Here is a 21133-nt window from a genome sequence, read left to right as displayed (position 1 = left end):
CTACAGGACAGCAGAGGCTCAAGCCAAGGGTCCACCCCCCTCTTCCTCTTGGGAGTGTGACAGCACTGCCCTGTGGACCTATGTCACAGCTGAGGGGCTCTGAAGCTCTCAGGAGCCCCAGGTTCCCCAGATCACATGCACTCCTGCAGGACAGAGGCCCAGGCTGCCCAGGGCACCGGGACTCCCACTCATAACTGTCCATGGGTAACTATTCAGGAGCCGCTCCTTTCTCCAGGGGGCGAGGAGGGAGGTCACACCGTGCGGAAGGAAACGGAAGGGCAGGCTGTGACTTACGTTGGCACCTTTGGGGCCAGGGAAACCCATGACACCAGGCTGCCCACGAGCGCCCTGAGGACCTGGAGGACCAGGGCGACCATCTTCACCAGGGGCTCCCTGAAAGAGAGGACAGCATGGTCAGAACGTGGACACTCTGACCACCTCTGTCCCTCCAGCATCTACCAAGTGCCCACCATGTTGGCAGCATGGGGCTCGCGGCGCTGACCACGGTTTTGGCCAGCAGCCCACACCACACGCGCAGACACTGCCAGCAACAAGGCAGGCTTCAGTGAGGAGCAGCGCCCCTAAAAGTGCACACCAGGCTTTGTCTTCCTCCAAGGAAAGGCCCAAATGCACAAGAAGGTAGCCTTTTCAGAGCTCCACACCTGGCCTGATGCCTGCCATCAGCGCCTCTCCCCCATTCTCATAATTCACAAGCTGCCCCCACCCAAAATCCTGTCTCTCATACTACCTGCCTCCCCACAGATATCCCCCCTCCAACTCCTCCCAACAGTCCCAGATGGGAGACTTACAGAAGGACCAACTTTGCCTTGAGGGCCAGCATCACCAGGGCGACCAGTGAGACCCTTTGTTCAGGAGAGAGAGAGGATGGGTGTCAGGGAAGATCCCAGGCCCTCCCAATGCCGGCACGGGGACTTGGCTCAGAGCTGGAAATCCAGAGCAAAAGCAGCTCGGCTACTCACCCGGGCTCCAGGAAGGCCGGGCTCTCCAGGACGGCCAGGGTCACCATTGGCTCCTTTGGGACCAGCAAGGCCACTGGGCCCTCGCTCTCCAGGGGCTCCCTACACAAAGGGAGTCAGGGAGTCAGCAAGAGGCCGTCTCACCAGCACTGCAGGAACCCCAGCCCCTTGTCCCCCACTCACCTTTGGACCTGCCAGACCATCCTGACCTGGGAAACCACGGTTACCAGGAGCACCCTAGAAGGAAGTGGGAGGACAGGTAGTGAGTTAGAATGGCCCCTGATCCAATCGCACCGAGCGCCTCACCTGGCTTCAGGAGAGCAATCCCACTAACCCACAAACCACCATTTCTACGGTGGGCAAGATTCTGAGAGATTAACTTCTCAGGCCTGTCCTGGGGAGCAGCTCAAACTGCTTCATGCCATCCTGGTGGGGGGGCGGGTGGCGCAAATAAGCAGGTTCCCTGTCTCCACGGCAGTGAGCAGAGAAGAGGGAATCTGATACTCAGGCCACAGGACTTGGCCAGAACACAGAGCCACAAAGACAACTTCCCCATCCAGGACACAGCCCACGGAAAGTGGGGACTCCCAGCCCACTTACTCTCTCTCCAGGGGGACCGACGGGCCCAGCACCACCAGGCTCTCCACGGGCTCCTCGTTTGCCTTCTTCACCAGCAGGACCAGGGGCTCCTTGGGGGCCAGCAGGTCCCTGAGAATCACACAAAAGAGAAACGGGGTGAGTCTTCATGGGTTGCCGGGTGGTCACTGGCCTGACCAGTGGCGGGGGTGGGAGGTGGGGGGAGCGGCCTTGGCTATTGTTCCAAGGCGGGGGGGGGGGGGAGGGGGGGCCGTAAAGGATCGGCTCAGGGAGAGCAGAAGTGGCTCAATGGGAGAGTGAGGGTGGAAAGTTGAAACTGTTCCAATTGGTCAAACCAAAGAAGAGAGCTTAAGCTGCATCAGCTTCTCAACCTGTACCTCCCCTCCTCCCGACACAACCTGAGAGGTCCCAGATTAGGGGATGGGGCTACAGAGGAGCAGGGCTGGGGGCTGGCTGTGGGTCCGAGACTGGTGGGCAGATACTCACAGGTTCTCCCTTGGGGCCTTGTTCACCCTTGAAGCCAGCAATACCAGGCTCGCCCTTGGGGAAAGAGAGAGGCAGGTTATCGCAAGGGGTTCCCTCCACGGACCCACCCCCACCTCCCAAGGATGCCGGCGTGAACGCAGGAAGGAGGGATGGCGGGGTTTGACTCCAGGGGTATTGGTGGGACTTGAGGTTCATGCTGGGCCTTACCGTCTGACCTTTCGGGCCCAGAGGACCAGTCGCACCTTGAGGACCAGGTGGCCCACGGGGCCCAGGGAAGCCAGGGGCACCAGCAATGCCAGGAGCACCCTGTTGGCGTGAGTAGAAGAGAGGGGCGTCAGGAGAGGGGCAAGGCGGCACTGACCCTACCTGAAGGAGACAAGTCCCAGGGCCACACTCACAGCAGATCCTTTGGCTCCAGGAATTCCATCCGTTCCGGGGTTACCCTGAGAAAGGAGGCAGTGTCGTTACAAAGTAAGCAACAGAGAGTATGCCCCGGCCACCTCCCTGCCCTCCCAGGCTGCAGATCCAAAGACTGTCCAGTGCAGACAGGGTCCTGCTGTGTGTCTCAAGGGGAGGACAGGGTGAAGGGAGACGTGTCCCTGGAGTTCAGGATGCAAGTGCTGGGCCAAAATGAAGGTTTGGTGGGTGGGGCTCTAATGGGGGCCCCAGTTCTCTCAGAGGTAAACAGAGTCAAGGTCTCCGGGCCACAGACCCCAGGTACTTCAGGCCAGAGGAAAGCTGCACTTACAGAGGCACCAGCTGGCCCGGGGGACCCAGGAGTACCAGGTTCACCTCGAGGACCTTGAGCACCTTCGGGACCGCGAGCACCTGTGGGGCCAGCTTCACCCTGGGCAGAGACAGAGGGCAGGAATGAGGAGAGGGCGGGGGGCACAGACCTCTCATGGGCCAGCCACAGACACGCACCGGCAAGCCAAGTCCCATGCATGTGCCCACTGTGCGCGTGTGCAGGCGTGTTCCCACATGTTCCTACCTGTTCCCACAGGGGCCCCTGCCCGGAGAGAGCTCGCCAACCTGACGACCTCGCCCCCTCTGCCTCCTGCGCTCTCTGTGTCCCCTCCACACCATGACCCCCCACGGCAGATGCATGAGTCCGTGCTGCCCAGCGGGCACCGTGCAGCCCAGTCAGCACCCTTCAGCAAGGCCCTGCCAGGGTCCTGCCCACCCGGGCAGTGCCGTGGGCTCATGGATGGGCAACCGTGGTGGGCAGACTTTTCTTCCACCACCCCCCCTCCACGCCCCCATGCTTGTCCGGAGGAAATGGAAGCCCTTGGACAGCTCGGCTCAGGGAAGCCCTCCACTCGGATCAGGCTGTGGCTGGGCCAGCTTGCAGCAAGCCAGGCAGCCTGAGCAAGAGCCAGCTGGGCCAAGCACCCTGCTCCCCCAGTCCGAGGCAGCCCCCCAAAATGGCCTCGACTTCCACTCTCCATTTCTTTCCTAAAAGGCACGAGTGGCCGGCTTCCAGGCTGTGTGGCCTGCAGGGGGCCTTGCGGAGGGCTGCTGACCTGGAGGCAGGGCACACCCGCCCCAGGTTTCTCCTCAGGACGCTCTTGCTTCACTTTTGTAATTATTATTTCTAAAGGTCAGGCCCCCTCACCTTCCGCTGTCCCTCTTCACAATGGGTCTCCTTCACCCAACTCCAGGGCCTCAGACACTGTCTGGCTGCCATGGAAACCCAGGGAGGGGAAAGGCAACCTGATGCCAGTGACCGCGGGGAGGCTCCTTATTCATCTCCAGAGAGAATTCCCAGGGAATGCGCACACACCGTGTGCGCCAGGGTCCCGCTAGGACCATAGGGGCCTTTCCCTGAACCCGCCGGCCTCTCACCGCCCCCATCAATCCTCGGAAGCACTCTGCTAGCCCTGCTGGGCTGGCCGAGCCCCCCAGCCTAAGCAGGAGCCCTCTCCTGCACCCCCGCCCCCCGGCCCCATCCTCCAGCTCCCTCTGGGGTGTAGGGTTTTCTGAGCTCTGCTTTCTTCCCTTCGGGTCCTGGTCTTCTGTCCCTCCCAGATCTCCAGCGTCTCGCCATCGTTTCCTGTCTTCCCCAGTCTTGGGCTGGACCTGTCCATCCAGCTCTGTATCCTGCCTGCTTACTATCCCTTCCAGGTGGGGGCTGGGAGATGCAAGGTCCTTCCTTGCCTCCAGGAGAGCAGCAGTGGGTGGGGTGGGAGACACCCCTGAGAAGGGAAGGGGGGACTGTCCAGGGGGCGGTACACAAGAACATGGGAAAGCGGGTAGGGCACATACCTTGGCCCCGGGAGCACCAGGGAAGCCAGGACCACCAGCAGGACCCACAGGACCCTGGAGGAAGGAAGGAGGGGGAAGGTGAATGCCATTTCTGGGTAGTATTTCTCCAGTTCCCAAAGTGAGCCACATTCCTTTGCTCTGCACCCCTTGTGGCTCAAAGTCCCTGGATGAAAAGTATCCCCATGGCCAGTGTCCCTGAGCCTGGCTTCCCAAGGCAAAGCATCTAACTATACACACAGGGAGACACAGATGATTCTCTGACCTCCTGATCTAGCCCTCCTCAAAACAATGCCAAAAGCGCGGCTAAGACAAATGAACCATGGCTTCAAAGCTTTTATCCGCACATGAGGGTAATAGGGAGAAAGCGCTCCTGCTCATCCATCTTAGAAGGCCCACCCGCCCGCTCCGACCTGGCTGAAAGGCACTTACCGGTGGGCCTGCGGGGCCTGGTTGGCCGTCGTTGCCTCGGGCACCCTGTGAGCGGGGAGAAGGAAGCAGGCACGGTGAGAAGCCCCATAGGGCCGAGCCTTCCTCATCCACAGCCCACCCCACCAGAAACGTCGGGCAGCGCTGGGGCCTGGGGCCCCCAGGGAGGAGGGGGAGGCTGGCCGGGCCCAAGTCTGGGAACAGCTAGGAACCCCTCTGTCGTGGCTGCAAGAACATGGGCTATTGAGCAGCAGTAGGCAAAGCCTGGGTGATTTCCTCACTAGTCCATAATTTCTGAAACTTTCATTTAGAGCCCAAATATCCCCAATGTCAAGGCCAAGTCATCATTTAAAGACTCAGTGAATTGAGCCAAAGAAAAATGAAAGAGCCAAGCAGCAAACCTAACTCAATTCTTCCCACCTGCTTGTAGCAGGAGACACTTTCGGGGGTCTTGGTTAACCTCCTTAGTTAAGGCTTGGTTAAGGCCTCCCCTTGGTTAACACCAGGATACCTCTGGGCTCCACCCCCTTGCCACCTCCACCAGACCACCTGTTCCTAAGGAAACACAGATGCCCGCAGGACGTCTGGCTCTGGCGGGAAACAGCCCTGTGAGGGGGCAGGGCACTTGGCCCAGCCTGAGGACCACATCAGAGTTCATGCCTGAGAGTCCATGACACTGTTAAGACAAGGCTGCCAGTTCTTTCTCTTGTGGACAAGTTTTTTGTGTCTTTTGGTAAATAAATAAATAAATAATTTATTTGAGAGAGATCCCACATGCTAGTGGGGGGGGGGTCTTCAAGCAGACTCACCGCTCAGCGATGAGCTTGACATGGGGCTCAATCTCATGACCCATGAGATCATGACCTGAGCCAAAATCAAGAGTCAGATGCTTAGCCGAACCACCCAGGTACCCATAGGACCAGTTTTGAGGGTTTCTTTTCCATAGGTTTAGGGTGAGCACTACCCAGTTTATCTCTCAAAGCCCCTCAGGACCTCAGGAACCTTTACCCAAACTCCAGGAACCATTAGGCAGGACAGAGCTATGTCTGGGCCCTGGTCCTTGGCAGGGGACCAGAGCAGGCCAGAGGGCTACCTTTCCCAAGGCAAGGCCCACCTGCCTGCCCCTGCCTCTGCCATCGTGCTAAAGAAAAAGGATGCTTTAGGGGGAGCTCCTGTTTTAGAAAAGGCTCAAATCTTCTTCCTGGCTATGGTCCATTTCTCCTGACAGAGAATCTCCAAATTGGCATTAAATAGGAAAACAAGAGGAGACTGGACAGAAAAAAATGTCAGAGGGCCCATGAAGCCTCAGCATTGGCCAGAGCCCCTTCTGGGCCAGGCTGGCTGCTTCGGGAAACTCTAGAGCACCCTCCCCTCCAGGGGTTGGCCAGAGGAGAGTCCTGGGGCCCAGCATGAGCAAGGGAAAGCTGAGCACTGCTCCAGGAGGCCTGCGCGGGGCCAGCCTCCATGGCTCTGCCTATAGCACGGCTGGGAGAGGGCACCGTCTGGCCCAAGGGGGGCACGTGACCACAGCCGGCAGAGGCCAACCTAGCCCAGTCCCAGGCCCAGGCCCAGCCTTGACACCAGGCCTGCACTTGGAACTATGTGACGTTGTCACCTTTTTATGCCAAATCCTGTGCCCGGCCTGCCAGACAGACTACTGTGGGGCCGGGAGGCAGCAAGGCGGAGCAAGGAGGAGGAAGGACGGACATGCAGCTTATCCTTGGCCCTCATGGGGTGCAACCACGGTGGCGGCAGACCTGGCCAAAGAGCCATGAGCCAGGTCCCCATAACCTGCAGAAATCGCAGTGTTTCTTGGCAGCCCCAGCACTCTCTGATCCGCTCACGCAAAGTGACTCCTGGATAAGGCACCTGGGCAGGCTGACAGACGGGGGTCCAGGCTGCCTATTATTTCCCTGATTTGCTTTTGAGGGACATTTCTGCCAAACACATGCATTACATGGAAAGCAGCCGAGGGAGTAAAGCTGGTTTACTTGGGCCATCCTGGCAAGGGCCTGTGAGGCAGGGCCTCGGAGCTTGGGTGGCTGGGGTATGAGCCCAACAGAAAGCACGGTGTTTCTTGAACACGGCTTTCATCACATTCCTCGCCTGACCAAGCACCCAGAAGGGCTCTCTGCTGCTGAGGGAGCAGAACTAAACTCCCACAGCTCCTTTCTCCTCAGGCCGAAAATCTCCTGCAGATGCCCTTCCCCTTCCACATCAACAAGAAGCCACCAGAGTCTGAGGCTGCCAAGCACGGCCTGAAGCGATTTAACCTTTCTGGGTCTCAGTTTCTTCTTCTCTCAAATGGGGAGACTAGGGGCGCCTGGGTGGCTCAGTCAGTTAAGCGTCTGCTTTCAGCTCAGGTCATGGTCTCAGGGTCCTGGGATCCAGGCCCTGCCTGCAGTGGGGTTGGGAGTCCCCGCTCAGCAGGGAGGCTGCCCCTCCCTCTCTCTCTGCCCCTCCCCCTCCCCAAGCCCCTGTTCGCTCTCTCAAATAAAGATATAAAAATCTAAAAAATAAATAAATAAAATGGGGGAGAATGGTAGAATCTACCACACAGGATTTGAGGGAAGATTAGCTGAGACGGAGCACATGAGGTATTGACCCCAGGAAGCGCCTGAGCCACCGGGGCCACAGCGTCGCAGCCCTTTGAGTTGACACGGGATGGTCAACACTTTTCTAGAGCATCATCTCAACAACTGGAAAGAACAAAAAATAGCTCAGCACCGTAGCCAGTTGAAGTCTATCCATAACTTCAAACCGGACGGACAGGGAGCATGTGGGGGTTGAGAAGGGGATGACCCGAAAAATCCCGACTGCTCAGGGGGAGTCCTGCCCCCACCAACCAACCCTTCCACAGCCCAGCCCTGTCCTTTGTCCTTCAGCTGTACAGACCGAGGCCTGGGAACTCGTGCCAGGCACACTCAGAATCCATCCCGGCGGGATGGCCACACTCTCTACACCTCATGGGGCTGTTGGGAGGGTCAAGGACAGCCCTAGAGGAAAGTGCCCTGTAAACTCCAAAGTGGGGACCACGTGGTGGCTTTGGCCTTGTCATTACTCACTGCAGCACCAGCGGGGCCAGTCCGTCCTCGCTCACCAGGCAGGCCTCGGGGACCCTGGAACACACCAGAACAGTATAAGCATGAGCTGGCTCACCGACACTCCACCTGCTCTCCGCAGACACCACAGAGGGCAGCAAGGGCTGTGGTGGGGAGGGAGGTGCGGTGGCCCCTGATGATGCCTTCCCAGCTTGCCTAGGACCCCCCCATCTCATCCAAGGCATTTCTGCCCAGACAGAACCAACGACACTCCTGCTGGCACCACTGGGAGCCTTGTCACTGACACATCTTGCTTCAAGCCACAGATGAACTCCCCAAAATGTGGAGAAGAAAAGCAATTTTTTAAAACTGAAGCCCATCTTAGCACATGGCTATGGCAAGGAAATGTTGGTGAACCTTGAACAAATCGTCTATTCAATAAATGTCCCTTTTTGATCTGATCACAGTGAGATCAGATCTACAAAGCTGAGTATCTTCTTTGCACAAAGGGAACAGTTTACACAGAAGAACCATCAGCTGGCTTTTAGAAGCTGGTGGGAGGGGGTCTGGAGGCCGTCCTGAGGGGCGATGGTCATACTCACCATTGGGCCTGGAGAGCCATTCTCTCCTGGTGAACCACTCTCTCCCTGGGAAAAAGATGCATAGGGTCAGTGAGGGGGTCCCCACTGGCAGCCCCCAGAAAACTCCCGAGGAGGAAGCCAAAAGCTCTGGTCAACTCAGTTAGCACCAAGACCCCCAAACCTCAGTTTTGCAATGGACAATTCCCCGAGCGCTCCCGGCCTGCCCTTCTTCCAGCAGGATGAGGGCCTGGCTGTCCCCAGGCAAAGCTGTTCTATGCTAACCCACTGGCTCAATAACATCTCCCTGACTGGAGAGAAAGGAGGCTCATGGTCTCCCTCTGTCCCCACCCCCATGTGCTCCTCTGTCCTTACCTTCACACCTGGAGCCCCGGCTTCTCCCTTAGCACCATCTAGACCTGGGTAGCCCTAGAGGACAAGAGAAAACATTCCATCACATTTCTGGGAAACCCTTTAAAGAAGATTCATGCACCCTGAATACTTTTCTCTCCCCTGGGCAATACCTCCCTTCCAGCACCCTCGTCCACAATACTTACTCTGTGACCCTTGACACCAGGAAGGCCTGGGGTTCCCGGGAAGCCACGAGCACCCTGAGGTCCAAAGAGAGATGTTCAAGACAGAGCAGAGGGCAGAGTCCAAGCTGCCCTGCTCTGCTCCAGAACCTTTGGAGCCAGCTCCCTCAGGCCAGCAGGGCAGCCAGAAGCCCAGCACTCAGGCAGGCCTTGCAGTAGGTCGCAGAGCCCCCATACCACACCTCACCCCAGCTTAGGCAAAACGGGTTTAAACCAGACCTGCCCGACATCCCCCCACCCTGTGGCCCTGTGTGGGGATCCTACACGTCTGCACGGAGGGGTGATATAAGTAGGGGCTGTTGGAATTCCGTGTTAGAAGGGAGCTAGCTGAACTGGACGCGCTGGGTGGGAGGCCACTGCCTTAGCTACAGAGGAGGGAGACTCGGAACAAGGTTTGCAGCTGGGAAAGGGGGACACTTTACCTGAGGGCCAGGGGGACCTCTTTCACCAGATTTTCCAGGCTTTCCAGCTTCGCCCTAAAGGGAGAGAGATGTACTTCAGCTTCCCCACAAGACAAGTCAGCATGGTTGGCGCGCTCCGGATCTCATCTTTCCTCCCCACCCGGCTTCCATGCCTTTTGTCCACCTGCTTACTCATCTCCCCCACCTCCCCGGGAGTCCAGGCTTCAAACGCCTTTCTGGGTCACGATGTATTCTTTTGGAGAGCTGCTCACTGTGTGGGCAAGCATCTGCATCTGGACCAGCCTGCAGCTTCCCCAGGGGACTTTCCTTTCTCCCCTCCTAAGCCCTGCAGACCCGGCTAGCACTGCCTTACCTGGCTAGAGCTGCCTTACCCCGAGAGACTTTTACCATCTAATGGGATTCATAAGAATAGCTCGAGAGCCAACTCTTGTCTCTTCACTTTGTCTGCATCCTTTGCAGACATCCTGACTCAGGCTGTGCTTTTCCTAGCTCATTTACAATTAAGATAATGTTGGGCTGTTGAGTGTCTTCTTTCTGTTTTCCCTTCATGACATCTTTTCCCTCTCCTTTCTCCCATTTCTCAATTTCCCTTCCTGGAGCTAATGATGTTTTAATTATTTCCCTTCCCAGTGGGTCCAAAGCAGTCCCCAGGCACTCGTAAGCTAAGCTGCAAGGGGGAATGTAGACAGTAGACAGGGTCTGAGGCTCTGATGGACCAGCCCTGCCCCTAAGGACACTTCCACCCTGGGCCAGGCTGAGGGCGCTTACACACCCCTGCCCCCATAGACACCCCCCTCTCCATGCTCTTCCAAAGGAGGCAGCCACTCATCGGACCACTTGGGGGTACTCACATCATCACCAGGTTTTCCAGGGGGGCCAGGAGGACCACGGGGACCCATGGGACCCTACAAACGAAGTGAGAGAGTTTATGAGATAGTTGGAGGGGGAACAATGCCTAATTAGTAGACAAAATTTGGGAACTGCAGCCTTTGGAATCTAAGTTCTCCCATAAGGAAGAAAGATGGAGGCAGGGATTTGGGAAGCCTACTCAGTGCTGAGAGAAAGCAAGAGGGCAGAGCTGATCATACTGGAAGGCATCAGGCAGCACAGGCCAGGGGTCACCCAGAAAGGGGACTATTGTGACAGAGTTCCTGGCGGTCCTTGCCACCTGGGCTTCTCTGGGAGAGATCCCTGTGGAGCTAAGAAGTGGCATTTCGGGGTCCTCCCCTAGGAAAACTCAGGGCAGTCTTGGGGTCTGCATGGTACATTTCTGGAGGCCCCCCCCCAGGGGGAGGACAGGGTCTGGGTGGGTACTCACGGAGACTCCGGGTTCCCCAGGTTCACCAGGGTTGCCTTGAAATCCTTGAGGTCCCTAAAAAGTAACACGAGGACGCCAAGTTAAGCCCACAAACTGACACATGAGAGCTTGAAAAAGTGTCTGCACTACCACAGAGCAGAAAGACTCAGTACTTACAGGAGCACCAGCAGGGCCTGGAGGTCCCCGAGGTCCCATGGGGCCCTGCAGTGAGAGGAGGAAGAGGGTTACTGGAAGTGATGCGCCAGCGGCCACCAGTGTGTCCCCACCCCACAGCCAGCAGCCCAGACAAAGGACAAAAAGTTACTCTGTGGGCAGGGGGCCTGCAGTGGCTGCTCCCTCTCATTCCCCACTCCCTGCGCAACAATCTATTTATTTATAGGCACCATTTGGATAGAGAAGCTGGCCTTGCTTTCTCCTGGCCTGCAGCCATGTTTACTAAAGTCTGAGTTTCATTTAGCTCGTGCCAAGTCGGAGCTGCAGGGCTGAGATTTCCTGCTGGAAGTCTGTGGGTGCTGGAGGACAGTGGCTGCTGTCTGCATTCTTCAGTTCTCATTCCAAGAGCAACAGCGACTGGCCTTCCAGCCTCAACCTCCATGCATCTCTCCATCCTCATTCTTCTTGGTCACTCCGGCGCATCATTGGAACTGGCACCCATCACCATTAAAAACCAAATGCTTTGGGCTGACCCGACGGAGGTTACATAAGTGAGGGAGAAGAGCTGCTCTAAGCAATTATCTGTAACGTAAAGTTGTCAGATTCTCTGGCTCTGCTAAGGACCACCTCCTGCCATTTTGGCTGCAAAACCCCCTTGTCTTTTCTTACCATTGGCCCTTGCATCACTCCCATCTGTGCGCCACCAGCCTTCTCGTCGAATCCTCCAGCCATCTGGGCAGCAAAGTTCTGCAAATAAACTCAATGACATTAGAAGCCTGAGAGGCCCCGGGTTGTTCCTTCTCGGCTAGGTAAGCTATAAACCAGGATAGGGGGAAAAACAAAACAAAACAAAAAAACCTCTATTTTATTTTATTTATTTTAAAGATTTTATTTATTTATTTGACAGATAGAGATCACAAGTAGGCAGAGAGGCAGGCAGAGAGAGAGGAGGAAGCAGGCTCCCCGCTGAGCAGAGAGCCCGATGCGGGGCTCAATCCCAGGACCCTGGGATCATGACCTAAGCCGAAGGCAGAGGCCTTAACCCACTGAGCCACCCAGGCACCCCAAGCCAAAACTCTATTTTAGATAAACTCTAATTATTGCAGACTAATTGCATTGGACAGAATTGCCAATGATGCCTGAAAAATCATTCTGGAAATGCGTTAGGAGATGCCAGTGGCATAATCCTTTCCCTGGGAGATACAGAGCTATTTGGAAGCGTCTCAGTTACCTGCGTTTCATGGTATGGAATTATTTTTTAAATTCTACAGTAAATACATTGCCTGACCTACATTGAGAAATACAATTAAAATATTCCTCTTAAAGTTTGGGTTTTTTAAAAATTCCCAGGCATTTAATGCCCAGCAAAAGACTAAAATCAACAGCCTTAAAATATTTCAGGCAAGGGAAGGCATAGGCATCTGCAAGCCACCAAAGTTTAAAAATTTAAAACCTAGCAAACATCAAAACAGCAAATGTGCCAAAACTGGACAATAATATAATCCGTCGATGTTTAATTCCAAAAATGTCTTTCACCGCACACCTTCGCTCAGTGGGGCTCTTTCATGAGAACGAATTGGTGGCTTGGAATGTACCCAGCAAGGACCAGGAGTAAATGTCTTCCAACGACAGTGGCCACTCTTCTTCCAGGGAACTACCAGAGCCCAGTCATCCTCTCCCTCCGCCCCCACTCCCGCGCCCAGGAATCGACCACACAGGACAGACGCCTGGGAACCTGGTAACTGAAGACTTGCCCTGCAGAAACCCCAGCGAGTGCAGAAAGTACTTCCTTAGCGCCACAGTGTCAGGTCTAATATGTGATTCCACTAAATTATAGGCCCAGGGAGAAGCCCAAGGACAGGCTATGTACACACTGCTCACAGCCCTGGGAGCCAGCCAGCCAAGTGTGAGTGGCAATTTGGAGGTCCCATTTCTGGAGGGACAGCCTGCAGAGGATACTTACTCCACCAAGGCCAGGGGGACCTGGGGGGCCAGGGGGACCCGGGGGGCCAGGATTTCCAGGGGTCCCAGGCTCTCCATCTCTGCCACGAGGTCCAGGGGCACCCTTGGCAAAAAAAGAAAAGGGCACCCATGTGAAGCAGGGCTTATGCAAGGACCGCCTGGCCACAGGCTGCCCCTGAGGAGGTGGTCATGCACACAGGGGGCGGGGTGGGAGAGGCTCAGAGGACCTGGGGAGTCCATGGAGCGGGGTCAGGGAACATCTCTCAACTCACTTTTTCACCTTTGTCACCACGATCACCTCTGGGTCCTTGTTCACCTGCAGGTCCCTAAATGGGAAGAAAATGTTGAGATGATGGCAAGACGGGGAACCTGCAGATCAGTTACTTGAGGAAGGGATGGAGGAAGAGATTTCTCCCGTTCTTACCTGAGGCCCAGGAGGTCCTTTGGGTCCTACAATCTGTGAGAGAGAGAGAGAGAGAGAGCCACGGGATGGCATATTAGAGGGAGCCCAAGGAGGTGACCCAGTTAGAGTAGGAGATGTAACCGGGATGAGAGGAATCTGTACTTACATCCTTGATGTCTCCGGGTTCTCCTTTCTGTCCCTGAAACAGGACACAGTCTGAGGAGGGAGCCATGCAAGCCCACCAATCCCCAAGTACAAAACCCTGGGCCAAGCATTGAGATGCCCCCTAAGACAGCTTTCTGCTGCTACCCACAAATACCCCAGGCTGGGTGCGCACAATACAACTTAGCAAAGCAAGAGGAGAAGGAGAAGAAAAAGCCCTTACCTTTGGTCCTGGTTGCCCTGCAGATGGAAAAAGAGAAGAATGAAAAATAGTGAGATGGTGAAGTACAAGTTCTTATCACTCAAACCCTCCTTAATGGATTAAACAAAGACAAGGACACAACCCCAGAAGGAGGCAGCTTCCTGTCCCTCCACTGGGATGTTAGGGTCATTGGAGTCCTGGGGTTGCTGAGGTCCCTTGAGGAAGGGAGCTGACCCAGACTTTGTTACTGAAAAAGCAGTCAGCATGCAAAAGAATGGAGCAGGGCATAGGAAGAGAAAATGAGACACTCAAGGTCTAATTAGCACCAAGAAAGGAAGCACCAGAAGCTCGAAGAAGGTCCAAGTGTCTTCTCTCCCCACAGGGTAGGAAGCCCTTCCCGCAGCCCGAGCCCTCCCAGAAGTGGAGTTAGGTGGTCAGAAGGGTCTTACGTTCAAGCTGGGTCTCCTCGAAGCAAGCACATGAACACAGCAGGGCATGGGAGTTAGAGAGGGCATTGCAGTGAGGGCCTTCCCAAATCAGAGACCCCTTCCCCTTCTGTGGCAGCAAAGTAGTGAGGCAATCAACACTTCCCTCACATGGGCCTCAGAAATGATCCAGAAATCTGGACCATAAAATCAGGTCACCAGTGTTGGCGAAGTGTTAAGGAAGGGCAACTCCTTGCTTCCCTTTCCACTTTCTTCTCCGTTTGAGTAGGAGGGGGACAGCGAGGGCCACCCAAGGGGCCTAGGCATGTGCCCCCCCCCGGGAGATGGGGCCTGTGTCCAAGTGCTGTAGAGGGGTCACGGACACGCATGCACCACCCCAGCACCGGTTTGGGCTGGGAGTAAATAAACCCACCAGAGTGCAGGCCCAGCCCCACCCCCAGGAGCCAGCTCCGCCTTCTCTTATTAACCTGTTTCTTAATTGGCAGTTAACTCCAAGAGAGGTAAACGCAAAAGCAAACTGCCACCGAGGTTCCATATTTCAAAGAGGGAGCCTGCCCTCTGTCTCCCCACTAGCCGGCAGAGGTCTCTCCCCACTGAAGACCAGATATTTAGCAGTCTTCTACAGAGAAGATGAGCTGTGGGTCATAGAGGAATTTATCTGCGGTCTGGCCCACAGAGCACGTGATCGCCATTGTGGCTGTAGTGATTTGTAGAGATGATTCTAGAGTGGATACTTCTGTGGAATCCCATCCGCCCTTCCCTATGCTGGAAGTGTATTTTGGGGAGGTTTTGGGTGAGGAAGGACCCCTCTAAGTGTCTCAGGCTCATTCCATTTCAACCTGCAAGCAAGAAGTGGCCTTTCCTTTCAGCCTCGGCTGCTGGGGTCCCATGGATAACCAGTCCCTGCGCTCTGCAGAGAGGACAGGCATCCATGGGATGGCATTTGCTGCACCTGCAAGTAATTTATTTATGTGGAACAGGAAATAAATAAATTACGACCACCGGCAGTGGTGAGGTCAGTTGAGCAGATGGGGCAGCACTCTCCGAAGGGGGTCTCAGGGCTGAGGCAGTCTTTCATGTCTTCACAGATTATGTCGTCGCAGAGGACAGTCCCAGTGTCACAGACACAGATCCGGCAGGGCTCGGGCTTCCACACATCCTTATCATTATACCTCTGCCCGTCCTGCACACAGCTGCCAGCCTTCTCTGCACCAAGGGCCGGGCAGGGGAAGCAGACAGAGCCAAGGGAAGGAGGGGGTGGGGAGCCAGAAGAGAAAAAGAGAAAGAGGTTGCAGTCAACTTGACATCACTCACATGCTGAAGAATGCGGGCTCCTGAACATAGATCACTTGAAAATGATTTTTCTTAAGCCATCCTGCAATCGTCCACGTATTCAAGGTCCCTTTATTGTGCACCTGGCATTATGCTCTCTATTTGCCACTGAAACCCAGGGCACCCAGCAGTGAAGGGAAGGGGGAGGCGGGGCTATTGTAGCATATTTGTTTCTGGCATCTAGCCTGGGGCAGAGGTGAAGGGGCAGGGGCAAGTTGGAGTGGGAGCAGAGGTTGAGACCCTGAATGGGAAGTCAGTGACTGCAAAGACAGGGGAGAGGAGAAAACAGACACCCCACTCCCCCAGCACAGCGACAGAGGCCTTTTTTCTGCCTTCCTCTAGGAATTATGGGATTTGTTAAATACAACTGATAGCTAAAATGCAGAAGGCATGTAGAAAATTCTACCTACAAAAATTAGAATCTAGGAACAGCCAGACTCCAAAAGTGGATATATGGGGCCGGGGTAGTGGTGGTGAAAGGAGGAGCTGTTAGAATTAGGATAATGTCCCATAATTTAAATCCTATTAGAATCAGGACCAGTTGGTGGGTGGGTGGGTGGGGTAGGATAGGCCGATTCAGACAACACACTGGGGATCCCAGCAGGCTAACAGAATGGGAGGCAGGAAGGGCCAAGAGACACTTCCCTGCCCCCCGGCCCCCCCTCACCCCCCTTCCGCAGCTGACCTCCAGCCCTTCCCCTTCGTGTAAGAGACCCTAACTTCATCAGAAGCCAACACATCAATGTGGGGGGTGGGGAGGGCTCAGGGGGCATTGAACGCCTGGCCTGGGCTAAGATTAGCCCAGTCCAGGCCTGGTCTCATCCAAGAATGCAGACCAAGAACGGCACGGACCAGTCCTCTCTCTCTCTACCAGCGCCCGGCCGTCTGGAATTCACCCTGCAAACGAAGCCTGTGCTGACAAGAGCTCTCCCGAGAGCGCCAAGGGCTGAAGAGCCCGCACCACGTGCTAGGGAGCGCCCAGCGCTGTTTTTCTCATCAAAATCCCCAAAGCAATGGCAGCTGCAGGGGATGAATAATAGGAAAGAGCCACAAACCAGGTGGGCGGAGAAAGAAATGGGCCTGCCTGCTGCTCTTGAAGTAAACTCTGAAAATCTAAACTTTTTTTTTTTTCTTTGCCACCTGTAGGAACCCGCTCAGCTTTAAGGCAAAATAATCCCGGCGAGGGTACGGGGATCCCAGGGGGTACATGGGGTCCCAGTGCGGTGACACGCCCACCGCTAAAATAGCTGGAACAGCAAAAAGCGGGTGGTGGGGCAGGGGAAGGGGATAAGAGGTCTCCTGTCCGGTATAAGGAAAAGCCCGCCCTCACTCAAGAGGGCTCCGGGTGAAAAAAGAAAATGCTGGGAGGAGGGGGTGCACCCGCACGCGGCTCGGATTTCCCGCGGAAGGGCGGCGCCGGGATGCGGGGGGCGGGGCCGAGCGGCGCGGGCGGTGCGAGCCGCGGGGTGACTCTCGCGGCTGCAGCGCTGGACGCGGCTCGCCCACAGACACTGGGAGGGTGAAAAGTAGGATTAAATGACTGCCCCAGAAAGGAGCCAGCCCCGTAACCGGATCCCCTAGGTGTGGACGGAGGAGCCCAGCACCACCATAATTGCTGTTCCAAACGGCTCCCGATAGCGTCCCGGCGCGCCCGATCCGTTTCCCCTCGTTACCGCAGCGCCGCATAAAGCGCTCCTTTGTAGCAGGCCAATTAAAAAGTTACCTCTTTCGGGGAACTGTTTTTGCTTCGCCGCCGCTTTGCGCAGGGCTGGAGCCCGGGAGGTGGCGGCGGGCGGGCACAGGGGGGCATTGTGGAGAGGGGGTCGGGGAGTCCGGGGGAATCCACCGGACCTCGCCTCTCATGAATGGGGCTTTTCTCGAGCGCACACAGAGCCCGATTCACAGGTCTCCGCAAGGAACCAGTTTAAATAAATACGGGCAGCATTTCAGCCCATCTGGAAGCCATCGCTGCCAATCTCCCAACGCAAACAAGCCTCACAAAGGAGAATTGAGGTCTCTCCCCTCAGCCGAGGGGCACTTTCGGAGGCGAGGGCTGTGAAATGCAGATGTGGGTCAAATACGCCGCCTCCAATGAGTGTCTCAAACTCATGGGCAGCTGGGGAGGAGGGGTGTGCCCCAGCTTAAGGGTTCTGACATCCCTGACGTCCACGCCGATCGTGCCTTTCTCCACGTCACGTATCTGGGTCCACCGCCCACGGGGGAGGGGGTGACCCTGCTGGGACGCTCCAGGGAGCAGAGTCAACTGCCCCGATGCACTCCCCCCCGGGGAGAAGGGGTTGCGACTAGAAGATCTGGGCCCAGGAAACTGCAATTCACTTACTCCCGGCAAAGCTGCGGCGGGAGAGCGCTCCGCCACTGACCTGAATGCCTCTAATACCAGATGGAGAATTCCCAAATTCTCCCAAATTATTTTGGAGTGACTTAGCTAATTTCACTGTGCACTAAGCAGAGGTGGGTGTCCGTGCGAACTGAAGACAAAAATATAGTCAGTCCGAGCTGGGATCACTTAGAGACACACCGTATTCCAACAAGTGCCCGGGAGCGCGCGGCCAGTTCAGCGCAACACCGGACGGCACGGCCAGAATCTCCTGCCCGAGCTCCCTGCGGCTGTGCCGCAGTCCCCACTCCTGCTCCCGCCTCACAGCCGAGCTAACGAACGGAAAGTCCTCCTGGGCCCAGAGCCTTCCAGACCGTCTCTGGAGACAACCTGGTGGCAGGAGAGACCAAATAGAGCCTGGTCGCCAGAGGGATTTTGATTCCCACCCACCTCATCCTCCGCCCCCCAAAAAAGTTTCCTCTGCGATTGATTTACAGTCTGTAACATACAAAGACAGGGCTGGAATCCCAGCCATCGGAAACGTGCCCAAACACGTGGAGAAAAAGAAAAAAAAAAAAAGTCCTCTCTACCTAATACTCTTTCCAGGCTTCGTTTGTCCTGAATATAATCCCAGACAGTGGACTTTACCAAAGGAGATGGAAAGGTGCGATCCGAACCGCCTTTGAACTAGATTGTGAAACCGCCATCTCTAACTATATTCGGTTGAAATTGTTATAGCAATCCAACAACAGTGCCCCCTCCCCTGCTACACACACAGAGACACAGACCCACAGCTCGCACCTTGGCTCCACGAGCTCCAGGAACTTAGAAGAGTAACTCATTGTAGAACCTCCGGGGTTTGGAGGGGAGGACGGCGGGGAGGGGGCGCTATTTTCTGGGGGCGTTTCAAAAGCACAATCTGGTTGGAATGTTATCGCCTTTCAGATGGCCTCTCCTACGGGAAGTTTCTGCACCCGTTAGAGGCAGGGAGAAAGCCGAGATGAGAATGAGGGCTGCACCTTGCTCCTGCGCCAGCCAGGAGGGGGAGGAAACTGCGAGAGGCGCTTAAGTCTCAGAGCGGCTCTCCGAAGCCTCTTTGTGGCCTCGGATTTCAGTCCACCAGTTTCAGAGCATCTCCTTTGTCTAACTCCCCTTTGAGCCCTCCAGGCACCAACCGCTGGAGAAGATTGCCAGGTCAACACTTTGGTGCTTTCTCACTCCTTCCCTAGTGCCCGTTTCAACTTCTCCTAAGATCGATGGGCCAAGACCTGTTTTTGCTGAACTCCGAGTGCTTCGGGAAGGTGAGTTGTGCGCGTGTGCCCCTGCCTAATTACCAAAGCCGGTGGAAGAGAGCGCGCTTAAATCTGCGCTCAAACATCTCCACCCGACACTTTGCACGTTTCAAATTCCTGCGCAACGGAGAGACCTGCAATTGCCTCCAACTGCGACCCGCACCAGAGGACGCTCAGACAGAGCCCGAACTTGCAGAACTCCGCTAGGTGAGCTCCTGCGCGTCTTGCACCCAAGTCTCGGCACGCGGTGACCCCGGGAGCCACTCTGACCCGGACCCGCCGGCTCCAGAGCGGGAGAGGGCGCGGGAGGAAGGGTGCGAAGGGACGACACAGAAGGGTGGCAGGCAGGGACATTGGGCGACTTACGGACATCCTGGCCCTGACATCGAAGGACAGCGGCGACGAGCAGCGTCAGCAGCACCAGCGTCTGGGGAGCCCCGAAGCGGATCATGGCTCACCGCGGGGCCTGGCGGAGCCGGCCCAAGCGGAGCGCAGCGAGGCGGCAGGAGCACGGCGTGGGTCCGGGTCTCTACCGCGCCCTCATGCAGGAGGCCTTTGGAGCAGGAGGAGGAGGCAGGAGACCCGGCAGCCCAGCAGCGCTCTGCGTCTTCTCCCCTCTGCGGAGCCCGTTATATGCGTCCGGCCCCTCTCGAGGCTGGCGAACTCGCCCAAACCGCGGGCCGCCCCCGGCCCCCCGCGGGGTTGTAACCTGAGACCCCGCCCCCGGAGCCGGCCTGGGCCCAGCCAGAGCCCGCACCTGCCTGGGCTGGGCCCCCCTGTCCCCTAGCCCTGCTTCCCGCCCCCCACCCCTAGTGTGCTGAGTGGCCTGATCGGGCGGGGCGCAGAGACGGCTGCTGTCCTCCCCCCAACCCAGGACTGCGGCTCTGCCCCCTCCGACCACAGGCGGGAAGGGGGGCCTCCGGCCCCTCCCCTCGGAGTTCTGCCCGGATTGGAGGGGCGGGGGGTGTTTGCAGAGGCGCAGGCCGCGAGCCCTAGACGGTGGACGGAAAAGACTTGGGAGGGAGCCGGCAAAGTGGTAGAAAGGAGTAGCGGGGAGGGTTAGGGGGGCTCCGCTTTGGGACCTTGGGCGGAAGGCAGGAAGGAGGGCACAGGGGGAGTTCGCGATGGTATCTGGAACCCTAAACCTCCGAGACCGTCAGGAAGGGCCAGGTTTGGGGAGTTGCCTCTACCTATCTTCTGGCCACTTCCCGGAGTACCTGGCCCGGGGCTCCCACCTGAAGATTCAGAGCCACAGCCCCCAACCCCTCCTCCATCCAGCTTTGCCAAGAAAGAGCCTCCTCTGGAGCCTTGGCGGACGTTGGCCGGAGCCAATCGCCAGGAAAGGGGCCGGTGTGTTATAGCACAGAGGAAGAGCTGTGTGAAGGTGTGGGGGCGGGGGCAGGCCCCGGGGAGGGGGCTCAAGCAGCCACAGAGGACGGAGGGAGCCGAGACTAAACCTGCCTGCTGCCCAGGTGGGGGACGGTCTAGGTCCAGTCTCAGACGTGGTGTCTGCTCTTCCTGGCCCGGGGTCCGGGAGTCCCGGGGGGGAGTGGGCACTGCCGCCAGGTTGAGTAGTCCTGGCCAGGGATGATTGGTCACTGCCGAAGTCCTGTCCAGGGAGCTGGGAGGCTGGTCCAGCTGGATCGAGTTCTGTGAGCCAGGGGAGAAGCCAGAATTTCCTAGTTGGTCCCCTGGCCCTCTGCTGCTTCCCACCTCACCTCACCTTCCCTGATGAGGGCCCTGGGGCACCTTAGCCTGCCACAGCCTGCTCCCCAGAGCTCAGCCATGCTCTTCTCTAGAGGCTCCTGGTGTCTCCATTGATACTAAAGAGGAAAGGACCCAGAATAAACCTTCTTCCTATTGAGGAGATAGTCTTCTCTCCCTGAGGACTGTCAGGTCTCTCAAAGAATTTTAAGAAAAACACAAACTTTCATGAAACTTTCTTTGGGGTCTGACTTGACCAGATCTGCCCTCCCGAGCAGTGGAGTTTCTGTCCCACTTTCCTCTGAAAAGTTGAGGGCATAGGGAGAAGCTACTTCTACCCCTTGGGCTTCAGGCTGCCCCACAGGGAGTTTGGGGCTTCCCCTCCCTCTCTCCAATCCCTCATGCTTTGAAGCTTCTCAGAGTAGAGCCTGGAATT

At 56.7% G+C, this 21133-nt stretch overlaps 1 protein-coding gene across 2 annotated transcripts in view; it reads right to left on the bottom strand.

Moving 5' to 3' along the window:
• The window catches only part of COL2A1 (collagen type II alpha 1 chain), a 30886-nt gene extending 11283 nt beyond the window's left edge, over positions 1–19603 (bottom strand). The window contains exons 1-27 of one of the 2 annotated variants that reach the window (XM_032876934.1): positions 19360–19603; positions 15031–15237; positions 13607–13623; positions 13388–13420; positions 13243–13275; positions 13091–13144; positions 12820–12921; positions 11526–11603; positions 10860–10904; positions 10704–10757; positions 10237–10290; positions 9386–9439; positions 8928–8981; positions 8746–8799; positions 8395–8439; positions 7817–7870; positions 4755–4799; positions 4326–4379; positions 2809–2907; positions 2459–2503; positions 2268–2366; positions 2061–2114; positions 1578–1685; positions 1161–1214; positions 981–1079; positions 810–863; positions 295–393 (exon numbers count right to left, since the gene is read on the bottom strand). In XM_032876934.1, coding sequence (XP_032732825.1) covers positions 295–393; positions 810–863; positions 981–1079; positions 1161–1214; positions 1578–1685; positions 2061–2114; positions 2268–2366; positions 2459–2503; positions 2809–2907; positions 4326–4379; positions 4755–4799; positions 7817–7870; positions 8395–8439; positions 8746–8799; positions 8928–8981; positions 9386–9439; positions 10237–10290; positions 10704–10757; positions 10860–10904; positions 11526–11603; positions 12820–12921; positions 13091–13144; positions 13243–13275; positions 13388–13420; positions 13607–13623; positions 15031–15237; positions 19360–19444 — 1833 coding nt within the window. In that variant the 5' untranslated portion in view covers positions 19445–19603. The remainder of the gene's footprint in view (positions 1–294; positions 394–809; positions 864–980; positions 1080–1160; positions 1215–1577; positions 1686–2060; positions 2115–2267; positions 2367–2458; positions 2504–2808; positions 2908–4325; positions 4380–4754; positions 4800–7816; positions 7871–8394; positions 8440–8745; positions 8800–8927; positions 8982–9385; positions 9440–10236; positions 10291–10703; positions 10758–10859; positions 10905–11525; positions 11604–12819; positions 12922–13090; positions 13145–13242; positions 13276–13387; positions 13421–13606; positions 13624–15030; positions 15238–19359) is intronic. The other variant, XM_032876935.1, reaches the window with a different exon arrangement.
• Positions 19604–21133: the final 1530 nt, after the last annotated feature.

Source organism: Lontra canadensis, unplaced genomic scaffold, assembly GCF_010015895.1.
Source record: "Lontra canadensis isolate GAN:19392208 unplaced genomic scaffold, GSC_riverotter_1.0 scaffold59, whole genome shotgun sequence".
Taxonomy (NCBI): domain Eukaryota; kingdom Metazoa; phylum Chordata; class Mammalia; order Carnivora; family Mustelidae; genus Lontra; species Lontra canadensis.
Note: the sequence above shows the minus strand (reverse complement) of the source record. Positions and strands in the feature narration are given on the sequence as shown.